This window comes from Phalacrocorax carbo, chromosome 1 (genome assembly GCF_963921805.1).
Source record: "Phalacrocorax carbo chromosome 1, bPhaCar2.1, whole genome shotgun sequence".
NCBI classification, from domain to species: domain Eukaryota; kingdom Metazoa; phylum Chordata; class Aves; order Suliformes; family Phalacrocoracidae; genus Phalacrocorax; species Phalacrocorax carbo.
The window spans coordinates 210,272,043-210,288,224 of record NC_087513.1 but is presented as its reverse complement, the minus strand read 5'-3'; the positions used below and the strand labels follow the sequence as shown (position 1 = coordinate 210,288,224).

The 16,182-nt window shown below is 40.7% G+C and overlaps 1 protein-coding gene across 15 annotated transcripts in view; it reads left to right on the top strand.

Moving 5' to 3' along the window:
* The window catches only part of DLG2 (discs large MAGUK scaffold protein 2), an 883,409-nt gene that overhangs the window by 856,925 nt on the left and 10,302 nt on the right, over positions 1-16,182 (top strand). For 14 of the 15 annotated variants that reach the window (XM_064441431.1, XM_064441436.1, XM_064441434.1 and 11 more), the window contains 4 exons: positions 11,692-11,742; positions 12,503-12,604; positions 13,548-13,720; positions 14,430-14,539. In XM_064441431.1, coding sequence (XP_064297501.1) covers positions 11,692-11,742; positions 12,503-12,604; positions 13,548-13,720; positions 14,430-14,539 — 436 coding nt within the window. Of the gene's footprint in view, positions 1-2,790; positions 2,833-11,691; positions 11,743-12,502; positions 12,605-13,547; positions 13,721-14,429; positions 14,540-16,182 lie in introns of all 15 variants that reach the window. The other variant, XM_064441430.1, reaches the window with a different exon arrangement.

Below are 16,182 nucleotides of genomic sequence, written 5' to 3'. Positions count from 1 at the left end.
GACAGTATGTTATTGTACCCATCATGGCAGTGCTGTAGAGTAGCATACCTAAAACTTGTTTTGCTGCCTAGACTGTTCTTTTCAGCAACAATCCCTTCCTCTCCATCTCAAGGGAAAGTTAAACATTTTAACTTGATCACATCCTGAGGAGATCAATAGAAAATTATTTTATGCTGTTGCTTCTGCATTTTCAGCTTTTTGCATGGGACTGTTTGTTACTTTGCTGGAATTTAGATTACTATTTGTTATTAATGGAAAAAGTCATTTTCAGGTTAGAGAAGACCATGCCTTCTCCAAAGCTAATTTTGGACCCATTTCACCACTAGCAACCTATTCTCTGTCATGCAGCCTTAATCAAGTTCTGTTTCTGATGCACCAATCCTTTCTCAAGACTTGGCATTGCAGAATGTACAACGTGCCAGAAACAATTTTTCTTTCTCAAAAGTTAGACCAGAAAAATTGTATAGAGTGAAATATCTGCAGCTGATTTCTATATAAATAGATAGATTATATTCTGTATCCAGGTCTACATAATCTAAAGAAGATGCCACTTGCATGTGTTTGGCTGCTTCTTTCTCAGTTATTCTTTTTCTTAAGCTCCAAGTACTTGGGGCAAAATGTGTGTGAATGTTAACACTGCATCGCCTACTGTTTTGTTTGTGCTTTTTAATTGCAGGAATGCACATCCATGCACACAATTTTAGAGCTTATTCATTTCTGACTGATTTGTTGAAGGGACATTTTAATGGTTTAACTTTAAGCCATAGAGTAGCCCGCAATTTAAAGATGAAAGCTTCATCTCTTGTACAAACAAGAACAGTTCTGCAAGACTAGTTTTGTCAGTGATAGACAGCAAATGCTGCTGCCACCTGAATTTTAACCATTCTGCTACTTTAAGTAAAGTGTTATAATGGCTTATTAGCAAGAAATGCAGATCCTTCCCTGTCTAAAGAGGAGTAGAATACTTCTGATCTGATAGCCCTCCTGAATATCTGTGTCCTTACAAAGACAAATCTCCGTAACATCCAACCATTTGGAAGGCGATAACTGAATTCTGCAAATTGCTAAGGAAAAAGTAGCACAGAGGTATTATAGAGGCTCTAGTTTCTCAATTAATATTGCACCTAGCTTTCAGTTACTGACACACTTCTAGATATTCCCGCCCATCCAAATTTCACTCAACTCAGATATGCTTTTTAATGACCATTCTTACTATGAAGGATATTTGTCCTTGTTTAATAAAATTCTTCAGGGTCCTGTATAGCATATTAGTTTGAGACAACCTTTGTTAACTTGCTATGAAATGTCCGAAAGTCAACATACTGTTTTCTTCCAAATGTAAGTTTAACTTTTCAAAGCTCCTTACTAAGCCCAAGGTCAAAGTTTTCCATTACTGCTTTTATTAGATATCATCCCCTCTCATTTCTGCTGCTCCAGTAACCCCGTTGGTCCCACTCTGATCCCCAAGCCATTAGACTGGTTGTGAGGGAAACACAGGACCTCGCAGAGAAGATGTGGTCTTGGCACCGTTCCCATATTCATCCTTCCTGACATCCATGCATGGTCTACTCTGGGTTCATCCCAGGGGATTCTCGGCTTTTACGAGTTCCTTCTTTCACTGGGAATGTTTAGAGGCAGCTGCAGCTGAGTGTTGTGGGTCACCCACAGCCTTAATCTGCCCACTGGTTTAATGACAAATGCTGGACCAGTTTTGGCTCCTGGTGTTTGTGAGGAGGTGACTTATTTGTACTGGCTGTCCATTTAACCACCGTGTCTCGTTCTCATTAACACAGGGTGGCTCCCCACTGTATAGCCATGATGCTATTGGCCTCTAAATGTCCTGGACCAGCTGAAAAGTTTCCACTGTCAAATGATCTTTCAGGTGCAAAGTAATCAGCATTTCTACCAGAGATACTATTAAAACTGCCATTTAATGTGGTTCTGCAAACCTCCTGGAGACCATATAGCATAGTCTGACTGACCGTAAACATTCTGCTGACTGCAGTTCGGGAACAGCACCTTCACATGATATAGATTGCATCTTCCTTTAAATAATATGATAATAGAAACAGGAACCAGACTTGCCAAACCACAAGTCTGACCCATCATGATAGTTCTTATATCCCTATTCACCCACCCAGACTGGTCTGGTAAAATTTTTCATAATGTAGCTCAAATCCTGAGGCTAAACAATGTCTGAAAAAAATATTTCTTCCATTTTTTTCTTAGTTTTTCCATTGGCTTTGTCTTCTCTTTTTTTTTTTTTTTTTTTTTGATAGGGTAAAATAGATACAGTTACAGTATTTTATATCAAAACTATTTTCATGATAATTTGTTAATCCTTTGGGATAGCACATAGTGATTAAAGACAGGCATAGGTTAGTTTAGCAGGAATAGTTCCAATGCATTAATGATGCTCGTTACTGATAGTGCAGAATAATATGAGCAGACGCTCAGGTTTCATGAAATCACTCAAGACGTCCAGTGAGATGCAAGTGGACCATAATATACTTTGAAATTATCTGAAATGTCATTAACTGCCTCATCAAGGAAAGACATGGCTTTGCCATGGCACATATCACTAGCTAATATGTAGTGTCTGAAATGCCACAAGAGAGAAAGCTTTCGTTTATCTGTATAAATTATCTAAGATTTTTCAGGTGATGTCACTGCATAGCTTTTATTTCCTCGCTGCACAACTACCTTTGCATGACTGTGGCAGATCTTTTAAGTTTCTGCAGCTCTGTGGTGCTTGGTTATGTTCTTTAATTTGCTGTACTGTTCTTGCAGAACATGTTTCTTCTAATGCCAGCGATAGTGAAAGTAGCTACAGTAAGTTACTGCTTTCATTATAGTCCTTTTACTTTGCATTGCTTGTTCTGTTTTTCTTTTATTTTGTTTCTCTCCTTGCTGCTCTTTTGTTAATGTTAAAAAGACAGTTGGGGCAAATGGCTTGGAATTCAAATTTACAACCACCTCTTGAGTACAAAGCTATAAAAGAAAACTAGCAACCTTTATAAGAAAAGGGAGGAAAGTTGTTGTTTGGGATGTATTCTGGGACATAAAACCAAACCTGGCTTTGGGTAGCCTGTGAAAGTCAGGATTATTTGGTTTAGTGGCAAGAAGATTATTTCAGCAGGGAGGGGACAGTTTCTTGATGATCTTTTAAGATTAAAATTACTCCATAGCTGTAGTCAAATCTACAAAAGGCATCCTCTTTACAAGGCCACAGTTTCTACCTGCATTTCTTTATGCCCGCATGAAGGGCCAAGAAACAGTCCCCAAAATTTTGTTAAGCCCTCAACTTTGGCAGTACAGATTTCCTAATGCATGTTGAAGTCTCAAAAAAAAAAAGGTAAGATAGACCTTCACCCCTTAGGCACTGCCACTGAATGTCACTGATTGCCTGTGAGCAGACGTTCCAACTCTGCAACCTGATTTGGTTGGAATTACAGACTCCATGTGGTCACATACCCAAGAGACAGATTGTATGTTCTGGGTAATTATTAATAACACCCAACAATTTAAGCAGTATAACTTTTTCTGGAAGTGTTGAAAAGCAAAAACCCGGGGCATTAAATAAATGACTGGAAATGTAATTAAAGGTAATTAAAATGATAGATTGCTTACTAAATGACCCAGTTGTTTAATTTTTTCAAGCCATTTGCTTAGCAAATCAAGTTTTCCACCAGTCACTCAGCACTTGTGCTAAGCACCCGCATACATTCAGGTAATCATTGGTATCATACCTTGTATTTACTAGCCTTGATATAGTGTATAGCAGTTGAGCTCTGTTAATAAATACTGGTTTGTTTCTGTAAAACAGCTAATCTTATGCAATTCAGATATGGTAAATTAGTTTGTATTCTCTTGTATTGCAAAGGTTTCCTTGGAAAGCAATTGCCAGAGTCACAAGAAAATAGTAGGCACTCTTGAACTGCCAAGATCCAGCTCTGAACCACTTTTCTTTTAATGTGTCCTCTACTGAGGAGGAGAGGAGAACTTTGCGTTTGAAATATAAGATGCTCTTTCCCCAGACTGACTTTACAATCAGAAATTAGTCAATAGGTTAAATTTTCAAAAGTTTGAATGATTCAAATGTCCTCCAGGTGTGTTTATTTCTGCATGAGGTCAGGGTAAAAGCCCAGAGGAGAATCTAGGCTGGTGGCTGATAACATCCCATGCTTGATGTACTGTCCCAAACAGGAGAATTAACAGGGATGCCCAGTTGCATCAGGTTCACAATTGAGCAGGTTCACAAAAGCTGGTTTCCAAACTTCATCAAAAGACACACCAGGTAGATATTCTTCATTGGCTGTGCAATAGCTTGAAACAAAGCATACATTTTAAGGTGCAAGAAAGGGGATAGAAATGGTTTGGGTAGTTAGTTGGAAAATAGATGCTTAGAAGGAAACAACTGCCCATGGCAGGTGCTCTCCTTCTAGGGTTGTTTCCATCTGGGCAAGCTCCTGTCTCATCCCAGCAGCAACCAGCCTACACCCAGCTGGCTGGAGCTCCCCACACATTACTGATGTGTCCAACAACTGCTGCCTGGTGGAGAAGATGCAGGCAGGGCTTCCTTTGCTGCCCATGGGAGGGATATGCCATTTAGCAGCAGAGAAACCTAGTCTTAGGTTATGCCAAATGAAAGTGGTTTTAAAGTCCAGGAGCTGGTGCCCAAAGGGCCTAATTCCATTTGCTAACGATTCATCGGTGTGTGCTGGCGTGACATTTGAAGGCATGACCTTAGGCAGCCAGCAACTTTGGTGACCAGCTTTTGGAAATTACTGTTTCAGACGGCTATGGTGGCATGACAGCTTTAGCCTAACTGTGTATTCAATTACTACACGGCCATGGCAACATGATAGATCAGCATGGTAGATCAGCATATCTCCTGTGGGGACTTACAGCTCCTGAATCCAGATGGTTATTCTCTGGATCTCCAGGCTACCCTATGTCAACAGTACATCCCATCCCACAGCTCACTGCAGCAAATGTCCCCTAGAAAAATGATGACTCAGGGACAGAGAAGAATCAGACAGAGGAAAGCAAGAGTTGGGTGGTCAGAGAAAGCAGTCAACAAATTGTGAGGGCATGGAGATAAGAGACGTGAGGTCTGTCAGGAAGAAGTTGTCTTATTTCACTGCAGTTCTGACCTTGTGGGACTATTGAGAGAGGACCCTGCACATGGAAGCCTATCTATATCCCTCATGGGAGAAGGGTCATTATCAGACCTAGTCTGTGAACATATCTGAAAGACATATTCCTCACTGCCTTCTAATTTACTTATTCCTAATGAAAGGAAAAAAATAATAGGTGCTCAGGGTAAAGCTCATTCCTGTAGAATAAGAGAGCATGCAGTTGTTATTTCTGTTCATGTCTGCATCTGGGTAGCTGGGCATGGGGCCCAACGTCAGTCGCTGCCACAGAACCAAGTTTGGTTTAACTCCATTTGGAGCCAGCCATGTTGCAAAGCTGTTCCTCAGTGTGGTGTAGTGCCATTTTGAGGAGAATTTGTGTGTTCAAGGTGAGACACTACAAGTTAATTTACGAGGACACCATGTGTGTTGACTTGCAAACTCAGCTAGCCCTCAGTCTGTGCATTGGTGAAATGGGGCATACTAAGAGGAAAAAAAAAATTGAAGCAGAAAAATTCATGGGCAGCAAATAGAAAACTGCTGGAGAGCTCAAGGGTTTTCCATGGGATTGCGACCCTGTCCCAGTGCCCCTTTTCTCTTCTGTTTCCCAAGCAAATGAGAAGGAAGAAAGGGGTTGCCTGCCCCACTGCTTTCTGAATTGTGAGAAATCAGCAATTCACACCTTGGCCAACACAAAAAGTGTGTGGGTAAGAAATGACTGGCAAATGCCACATGTTCTCCTGCAGACATTCATATTTGCCCCTATGAAAACAGGCCAGTTGGAGTCCAGAGTGCGGTGTCCTGCATTTTTACTAGTGAGTCTCTGGGCAATTGCTTTAACATGTTTCTCTAACTTTTGCTTCTCATGATGAGCATTTTAGTGAAAAGTAGCTAGTGTTGAAATCTGTACTACTTGATCATTCCTAGAACCATTCCAAATCAGGGGTACACCTACCCAAAGCGATGTTGAAGGTTTCTGAGAGCTGTCCAGGCTGTGCCCTGGAGAGTGATTAACACAGGGGTTACAAACTGACTGAGCTTTTTCTAGAAGATGTTCTGATGCATTCATATTTATTTATGAAAATATATAGCTTAAAAATTTGAGTATCTGGCTGAAGCATTGCTCATGTCTTGGGCTTGGAGGTTAAAAAATCAACTTTTCTACAGAAAAAATAATATGATTGAAAGTCCTCTGATGTGGCCTCAAGAGAAAATTCTTTGACCACTTCTTAGCAACAAGGCTGTTTCAGGTAGTAAACCTGATTTCTTCTACCAGTGCTCTCAACACTGGGTTTGTAATGAACTTTTGCTGGAGCTAACAGTGGGATTTTCTTTATCCTGACAAATAACCGTCAGCTCCATTAACTTCAGGGGGAACCACAAACACATTAGACTTCAGAATTTGGCCCTTTATAAGAAATTAAAAAGTTTTTTTGAGCCAGGAACAAATGTTGGCCTGATCTAAAGCGGGCTGAGCTGCCACACAGCTACTATGGCATAGTGGCAATGCTAATATGAAGCCTATAACCATGTTAGTTGATTTGCCCCTGTTCTCAGCTGTAAAACCAAGTTTGCTTAGTGCTATATAAAGTCCCGGTCTAGCAGAAAGTTGTTCTTGTTGTGAGAAAGATACATACAGCCAACTTCAAACTGTCCTGAACCAGCTAATCAAACCATGATCTGAAGTTTATTTTGAGCTCTGTAACTTAAAATGCTCTGATTTCTTTTTCAAACCAAGCTTGTTAGAACATATTTTTTACCATGGACTCATCAGTTCTTATTCTGTGAGACATGATTTTCATAATGGCCACGAATTTCAAGTCTCTACTGCGTATGTGTGGTAATGCTCTTACACATAGTTCAGTAAAGGTTTTTGCAGCTGTCATCAAAATTACACACACATTACTACATCTATTTAGCCTAATTGCATAACTGGTTGTGATTGCACCAATTACCTAGAGAGGCAATACATGACTAAAAGTTTAAAAATAAGGAAAATAGTTAGAAACAAAAATTTTTACCCTCTGTCAGCATGTCAGTCTTGTAATGAGATTTGAAGACTCAGAACAAGGTTAAAGGAGTCCCAATTATGATGTTAGGCCACTGATTAATTAGGACACTTACATTGGCTCTTTCACTCCCCAAGGAGCACTATATTATTCAGACACACTCAGATTGGCGTAAGTATTGAAGTCTCATTTTCTGCCCTCACAAGCTATATTGATCTTAAATATAAAGTGCCAATAGATGCCTTTTCAGTCATAAATTCATTCTCAGGCTACTGATGATATGTTTATATATTGGATTTCCAGCCTTTCATAGCTACCAACATATTTCCAAAAGTCATGTGTTTACTTACATAAACAGAGGTCCAGGAAAGGGACTTTGAACCAAACAGAGGTTAGGATATTGACTGTGCAGATGAAACAAAATGATTTCTCCAAGATCTTGCAAGTCCAACTCAGGTAATCCATACATCAGCCCAAAATCAAAATGGACGGTGACAGAAAAATAGCCTTGTTTGATTCTAGATCCAGCTAAGCAACAAAATTCAGGGGAGGGCTCACAAATAAAATTAATTAGTCTCATCTACAGGTATTTCATATGCGTATTGATGGTAACCACCACCAGTAATTTTAATGAACACAAAAATTCCCTTTGATTCTTCTGAAGTCATAAATAATTTTTAGCTCTCTTCATAAGTACTACTTTATTATTCACTGCCTTAGATCCAGGCTTTTTCACTCACAGCCATTAATAGGATGGATTCCCACAGCATAAGGTGCTGGATGAGGGACAGCGTTTGGTTACATGGTGGCTGCACCCCAGCAGCTCACAAAAGCTCTCCTGCCCTAGCTGGGTGCAGTTACACCAGCACTGTGGAAGCTCTGGATGCTCTGGGAAGACAGTAGGAAATGGGGCCTTTTTATGGGTTACGTGAAAAATGCCTGACATATGCCAGGTCTACACTGAAACCATGATTTTGAGTCTTTCACAGACTCTCTGCCATCTAACCAGACACGGAAAACAGAGGCAACACCTTAAATCCGTTTTAGGGCTACTCCTCTGAAACACCACATAATCCTTTAAAAAGTTGAAATTAATAGTCCTTATGAAAGTCATCCAACCACACAAAACCTCTCAGCCCAGTTTATAGAAGCTGAAAGTTATTAACAAATTCCAGGTTATTTTTCTTTTTCTGAGCATGAGAACTCACCAACAGACAAACCAAGAACAAAGGGAAGCAGAGCCATAGTGGTCCGGGGGAAATGAAAGCCCTCCAGTAGCCTTACTCATAAGAATATCAGATTTAGGAAAGCTTCCTTTTTCTTTCTTCTCTTTCTTTTTCTTCTTTTTTTTTCTTCTCTTTCTGACTTTGTGGAATTTTACTGAAGAACAAGAGATCATGTCAAAATCCTACAGAAAGGGCTTTTTCTTTTTTCTTTTTGTTTTGCCTGTTAAATTTCACAAATATTTTCTAGACCAATACAGCCACCTTGAGCTAATTAAGCCATTAATGTGGGTGGTAAATGAGGCTTAGTCAAACGATAAATAAGACCCCAAGTCCTGCTGAATTTCACACTGTGTCTCACACCTCAAAGCCACCACAAGGTTACAGCAATCCAATTATTGATTGACTCTAGAGCTCTTCATTATACTTAATACTTTATGGAGTACTTTAAAACTGTGCAGTAGTGACTGAATAGAGATCATTAAAGAATACCATCTGGTACAGTCAACATCCATATTAGCCTCTGAGGACTTACAGGGTTTTGTCTGGACAGTACTTGGAAGGATTTTATTCGCACAAAACTTGAGCCCTTTTTCCAGAAAAGAAAAGTAGTGGAAGCTTTCCCCCACACTCAAAGTCCACATTGAGTCTGAAAGTCTGCCCTGAAGAGCCTTCACTCAGAAGATACTTATCTTTAGGTCCCTGTGTATCAGTCAGCCTCAAATTTTCTCCTTACTTGCTGCAACCCTTTCCAATGGCTTAAGCTTCAGCACAATTTGAGTGGGCTGGAGTTTTTTCTTTGCCTTCAGTCTGGCCACAGTTTCACAAGACATCTGTGAAATGACAGCCTTGTTTGTCTCCGTAGCCCATGCCCTACTGATAGCATGACAGCCCATGCCCTACTGATAAAACAGGTCTAGCATGTGGACATGTCTGCCAGGGACTGGGCAAAAAAAGAAGGTAAAATCAGTGATGACTTATTTGTGCTGGTTATAATTCTGTGCCAAAGCCAAATAGTAGCCTGCAGAAAAATTTTTAAACAATAGTGCCAGAGTTATTGGCTATTTTCCTTCAGTTGCTCTTGCCACTGTCACTCCCATGGGATTCTACTGTTTAAATGCAGATGTCTGCATCTGACCTTGCTGTTCAAATGCCATGATGGGACGATGGAGACAAATACACCCTTCTGACTCTTTCTCTCATCCCAAAGAAGACAGCTCAAATAGGTCAGATGACTCATGTCTTAGAATAAGTACTTGCCTGTTTATAGGCACCCATTGACTCCAAAGGGTACCTAGGGACTAGCTCAGATATAAGCACTCCTGATACAGATTTCTGAAATTAGCTGAAACAAATCCTCTTCTATGGATCTGTATGCCATTGAAATAAGTATTTTCACATTTAAGATTGTATTTGTACAAATTGGCTCCCCTCCACATGTTTAGTACATGATGGACTCATCACCCACGCCGACTGACTTTCTCAGGCTGTTGAAAAAACATAGCTTTGGCTCCTGGGCCCTGGAGTGCAGGCAGTGCAGGTGCATCCTCATCCAGCCTGGAGAGTGACTCCTTTCATCTCCGGGGGAATGGGACATCCTGAGTTTTATATCACCCCTACAATTTCCAGAGAAACTTAAGGGAAAATAATACATCTGATGCACAAAACTTAGTGTAACAATAGCTCTAGGTTTTTAACTTTGCAAAACACCAAAGTTAAGCAAATTATTACAATATCAAACATTTGCAAATATAGAACAAAATCCATTATCCACACTCCTCATATGTCATGTTGCCTTGTCCTCAAATGCTGCCTAATCTCTTCCTTTATTAAAAATAATGCTTTCTCCTTTGCTGCTTCAGCACCATTGCTAGGTTGGAGTTGGTCCTGTCTGTTCGCCCTCTCTCCTAACATGTCAGTACATTTTTTATTTGCTTTTTCTGTCATTTACTTTAATTACAACCTTATTTTTACTTTAAAAGCTTTCTTACACATTTCTCACAGCTGCCTAGATAATATATCACAAAAAACATCTATCAACATATTAGATTCATGGGGTGGGAGTCAGCTTAAGACTAAACCACAAAGAGTTTTGTACCTTCTTGGGAGCTAGGCATTGCATCCAATACAAGACTTGTTAATATAGTTAATGGAGCCTCACGAGTGGCTCAGATAGCAGTCAGACTGCTTCAGGGTGAGGTGTAGCCCCCTCTAAATCCTACCTATGTCATCCATCAGGAGTCAGGCAGCACTCTTCCCCTGTGTGTGCACACTTTGGTTTGTCAGGAGCCCACCAGAATAATGTAACACAGACTCACACACGTGCAAGCAGATGAAATAAAGGCAACCCTGTCTATTTTGTAAAACCCTGGTACCCCTTATGACACTCCTCCTTCTGTAGGACCTATATTAGTTACACAATCCCATCTGTGTATCTTCTCAGAGATAAGCCCTGAACTTAGTAAAAATAAAATCAAAATTTTAAACCCTGCTAAGCCTAAGTCATATTTAGAACCTGCCAGAGCCCTTATGTGGTACCAAGTATGTGACAGTGTCCCAGAAAGAGAAATGTCCAGGAATTATTCATGCAGTAGGTTGAAGACTCCTCCCCCCTCTCCTCTTGCACTCTCAAAGAGGAGAGGACAGTGATGCATTGGGGCTGTACACCTGCACCCAGGTCATGGTCCACACAGCGCCACTTCTTTCTCCTGGCAAATTTCTCTGGTTTAGTTCCCTAAATGTCACCATGAGGAAACAGCACTGTCCTAACAAGAGCGGAGGGAGGATAAGTGTGTAAAATATGATACTGTGAGACTTGTGTTCAGGGTGAGGGTAAGGGTCAACAAATAGCTCGTAGCTAGTTGTCAGGCTGTGAATAAGGCCATGGAGGTTATGCACAGAAGGACGATCAACCAAAATGTATATATTTGGAGATCAAAAATTGTTCTGTTTAGGTACCCTGTGGATTTGCCCTGCAGCAGCATGTTAGGGCCTTAGCAATCAGACAAGCAAAAGAACTGCATCTTAAATTTCCGCACTATCCTTGTAAACAGCCTTGCTGTCAAATCAGTAAATGAATCCTTTTTGCCTATCATTGAAAAAGCCCAATTTCAGCAAAGATAATTGAAACATGTGGCAGGGGAGGGAAGGGAAGGAAAAAGTGATCTCCATACTTTGAAGTTATGAAGGACTTTGGAATGGTTCAGGTGAGAGCATTACCAGAGAGAAGTGTCAAACCTGAACTGTCTCTGTGTGAAGCATTTTATCAGCCAAGATGTGTTGTTTGTCAGTCTCAATCTCTTCTCTTTCTTCTCTCATCAGGAGGCCAAGAAGACTGCATCCTTTCTTATGAACCTGTCACACGACAGGAAAGTAAGTTTCATCTGCTTTTCTGTCCCTGTTCCTTACATATTTCCTTTCACATTTTGGGGGCCAGCAGAGCAGTAAGCCTTGCTGTGCCAGCACCAGCTTCTCTGTGGCTCTTTTTTCTTGGCCACTTGGTCTACTGCACACAAAAGAAATTATCTAAGAGTCTCCCTCGCTAGCCCCCGCTTCCTAACATTCTCAGGACTCTCCCCAGTATGCTCTCATGGCCTTTACCAATAAATACATTAATCAGTCTACAAAATAGTGAAGCCTATTTTCTAGATTTACTGCAACATTATTACATGGGAAGACTATTATTTTCCTTCCCATGTGATATGTGCCTCTAACGAGGGCAGATGAGCCTACAGGAAGGCAAAGCAAAAATGGAAGCACACCCACCTGATTTAACAGCGGATGCACTCATGTAACTGAGGAGGAAAAAATCCTACAATCTCCTTTCCATGCTTCATGAGAGAGTCCATCTGCAAGCATTTGGGAGTGACATTGTGGAGCAATAGCAAATATATATGCTTCCACATAGTCATCTGACTACGTGTACATGCACCCTTACCGAGCTCTGCCAAATGAGTGGTACTTGTTCCCTTCTCCTTATCCATGTCAATAAATAAATTATTAATCAATAAAATGTACACCTAAGTTCTCACATCATTTATAAGGGCAACCACTCTGGTTAGTGCATCTGTGGGAAGATTTACTGTTATTACCAGTAAGATCATCAAAACGTGCCTTTCTTTTTGTTGTTCAGTTAATTACACCAGGCCGGTTATTATTCTGGGTCCTATGAAAGATCGGATCAACGATGATTTGATATCTGAATTCCCTGATAAGTTTGGGTCGTGCGTACCACGTAAGTATGACTTTACCCCTTGTTCTGCAGCTGAGTGAGTTGTATCCCTTGGTGCCACACATTAAGAAAATTGCTGTGAAAGCAGCACCTGTGAACTATAAGTAGCTGAGTTCCTCAAAAGCCATTTTTCCATTGGACAAAAAAGCGGAAAGGGACAAACAAAAAAAGATTGTAAAGGTCTGAACAGAATTTCTCAAAAGCTGTATCATTTTATTTAAAGAAGCAGCCTCTCCTTACTTCTTCTTCTAGCCTGAAATTCAGTTTACTCATCAATTAATCTGTGGTTTCCTAAATGAGATAAAATTTTGAAATACTGGTAAAATGTAAAATGTTTCAACTTAATCGCACAGCATCCATCAATAAATATACAGAGTAATCTGTGATTTGTGCAAGATCTAGACCATCAAATCTGAAAGCAATATTGGACCCCAAATTAAGCAGAGTGTTTATATCTTGGAGTGTTTATTTCAGATGCTGAGTACAGTCTTACTTCATTTTAAACTGTTGTATCTGCAAATACACCAGCTTAAAACTGCTAGGAATTAGATCAGAATCAGCCTTACAATTAAGGATGACTTAAATTGATGAGATTGAAGTTTATTTTATCACTGTAATAGAATTTACAATCTGAATGCATTTTGTATTTGGGGTTTGTGTCTGACCCTGCTGAAAAAAAGTGGAATTCTGGTAAATCCTAATTTTTGTATTAGCCTGTAAGTACTGATTAGAGATAAACATCAGAAGGTATTACTTTTAAAAGACAGCTTTTTTGTTATAACTCCATTGAAAACAACACCTAGTAGCCAAAGATCTGCTCCCAGATGTGGAGCACCTCTGCTTACAGCAGACCCAACACTGTCTGCTGAGCAAACCTGAACTGCAGCATTTTTTGCATGAAATGTTTTTACAGACTTCTTGATCTTCTGTCTTTTGTTTCATGCAGATACCACACGGCCAAAGCGTGACTATGAAGTGGATGGGAGAGATTATCATTTTGTCATTTCAAGAGAACAAATGGAAAAAGATATCCAAGAGCACAAATTTATAGAAGCCGGGCAGTACAATGATAATTTATATGGAACTAGTGTCCAGTCCGTGAGATTCGTGGCAGAAAGGGTAGGTTAGCACTAGTTTTATTGACCATGCAATATGATCTGTTTTGTTTCTACATTGTATCTCAGACATGATTCTTCTGCCAAAAATACAAAATGTCTGCAAAAAGGCATCCTAATATTTATAGGCTTTATAATGACTCCACAAGTGGAGTCTCTGACTTTGAATGACAACATCGTTGGCACTTTCTGTACCTGGAAGCAGTGCCATCGATCCAGAGATCTAACACAGTGCCTCAAGTATGCCCCCAAAAAGCATTCGCTTCCCTCTGTAAGATGGGTAAATAAACTTATCTCACTTTCACAGAGGCGAAAGAATGAAGCACAGAAAGATTAAACGACTTGCCTCAGGTAACACAGGGAGTCTCTGACACAAACAAGAACTGAATTAACCAGTAAGAACGTAGACTTCCTGTTACTTTTATGAACTGATTTTCCTCATCTCTGAAGAAAATCCTCTCCCCCTACCAAAGTTCATCCCAGTAAAAGTCAAAAACAAGTTTGTTCCTATATCCCCAGAGTATATTTTATATGAGCACCAAAGCAATGGAAAGAACGCAGAGGAGCGGAGCACATGCCCTGGGGTCGCCCTTCCCTGGTGCACCAGTAATGGCACCGTTCCAGGGCACCGCGTTGCAGAATTGCTTCCCCCCTTTTGGCTGATCCGCAGTAAGCTCTGCAAAAATAAACGCATCCTCATCTGTTTCCAACAGGGCAAGCACTGTATACTTGATGTGTCAGGAAATGCTATCAAACGACTACAAGTTGCACAACTCTATCCCATCGCTATCTTCATTAAGCCTAAATCATGGGAGCCTCTGATGTAAGTATAAACTCCTTCAAGCATTTTATTTTCAGGGTACAGTCTCAAGTGGCACAGCACAAGTCTTGAGTCTACATTTTGCTTGTCCTCTAAAACCAGTAACAATGAGAGGAAGTGGGAACAGTGGAGACTTGCTCTCCTTGCCTGCCACCTGCCGTACCCCACCATCTCAAGGAACAAAGCTGCCTTTGAACATTTCACACTGGGACACATGGGCTCACATGCTGGACCATGATGCACCCCCTACCAGTGCTCAAGTGCTCAGTGTACTTGTTCCAACCTGTGCAGCAAGTTCACCAAAGACTCATGCGACATGGCTTGTCCCATCTAGCCTTGGGTGCTCTTGGGGTGTACACTCTGGTCACAAAGGGCAAAACAGAGGGTAAACCTGTGTCAGATCTGCGGTGTGTGCCTCTTTGTCAGCCCTTCATTTACTTGCAGGTCTGTAAGAGGATAGGCAAGGACCCACGGGACTGGAGACGGGCAAACATAACACTTAAAGAAGGAAAGAGAAGGCACCAACTTCATGCTATCACCAGGCAACCTAATTTCAGTACTCAGAAAAACACTGGGATCCAGGGAACAGTTAAGCAACTGAAGTATAACTAAGACAGTGAAAAGGTCCTAAGAGGCAGCCAATGTATGTCCATCAAAAGCAAATCAATCTTATTTCCTTCTTTCATGAGCTGCATATCAATAATTGCATTGCATCTTGATTTCTATTCTGGCTCCATGGGACATTGTCAGTAGCAGCTGATGGAAATAGAGTCCAGCGGGAATCACTAGAGAGCACATGCACAACCACACTCAGGCAACCATACTCAGTCATTGAAAATGGCACTGTTAAACTAGGAGGGTAACAGAAATCCTGCAAGTATATTTCCTCGGCTGTGTCCCTATTTGGGACTACTTGTTATTTTCATGAATTACTTGAATGATTAATTGGGCAATACTTTTATAAAGTTTGTGAATAACTCAAGGCTGAGCAAGGTGGCAAGCACTTTGGAGGATAAGACTAAAACTCAGTGAAAAAAATCAGTAAGATGAAATTCAGCACAGACAAAGGAAAGAAAATTAAATGCACGAGTACAAGCAGGGAATAATTAAGCTATAGCACTGCAGAAAAGCATCTGGCAGTTGGGATGGATCACACAGGAATATGAATGGGTGGATAATGTGGTTGCAAAGAGGAAACTGCCACTGTGGGCTGTATCAACATCAGTGTTGTGTAAGGACACAATAGACACTTATTTTGTTTTACTGGGTATAGATGAGGCTTAAGCTGGAGCGCTGGCCTGGTTCTGGGTTCCACCCTGGAAGTGGAGGAGGAATGGGGGTTATCTAGTGTCAAGAAGAGAAGGCTGAGGAGGAAATAATGGAAGTGATCTTCGTACTGGTTAAAGCTCAGGATAAAATATATTGTGATCAGTTGCTTTCCATGTATACTTATGGTAAGCAAGAGTTATCAGCTTAATTTGCTGAGATAGGGATGACATTTTTAACTCTGTGCCTTCCCCTCACCAAAGGGTCTACAAATGCCAGGTGATGCCATAGGTATCTGTTATACAGCTAAAATGTAGGCATCCCCCCTCCTGCGTGAGGTGCGTATCTGGTTACGGTAACGGTGTGCCCGCACCATCGGG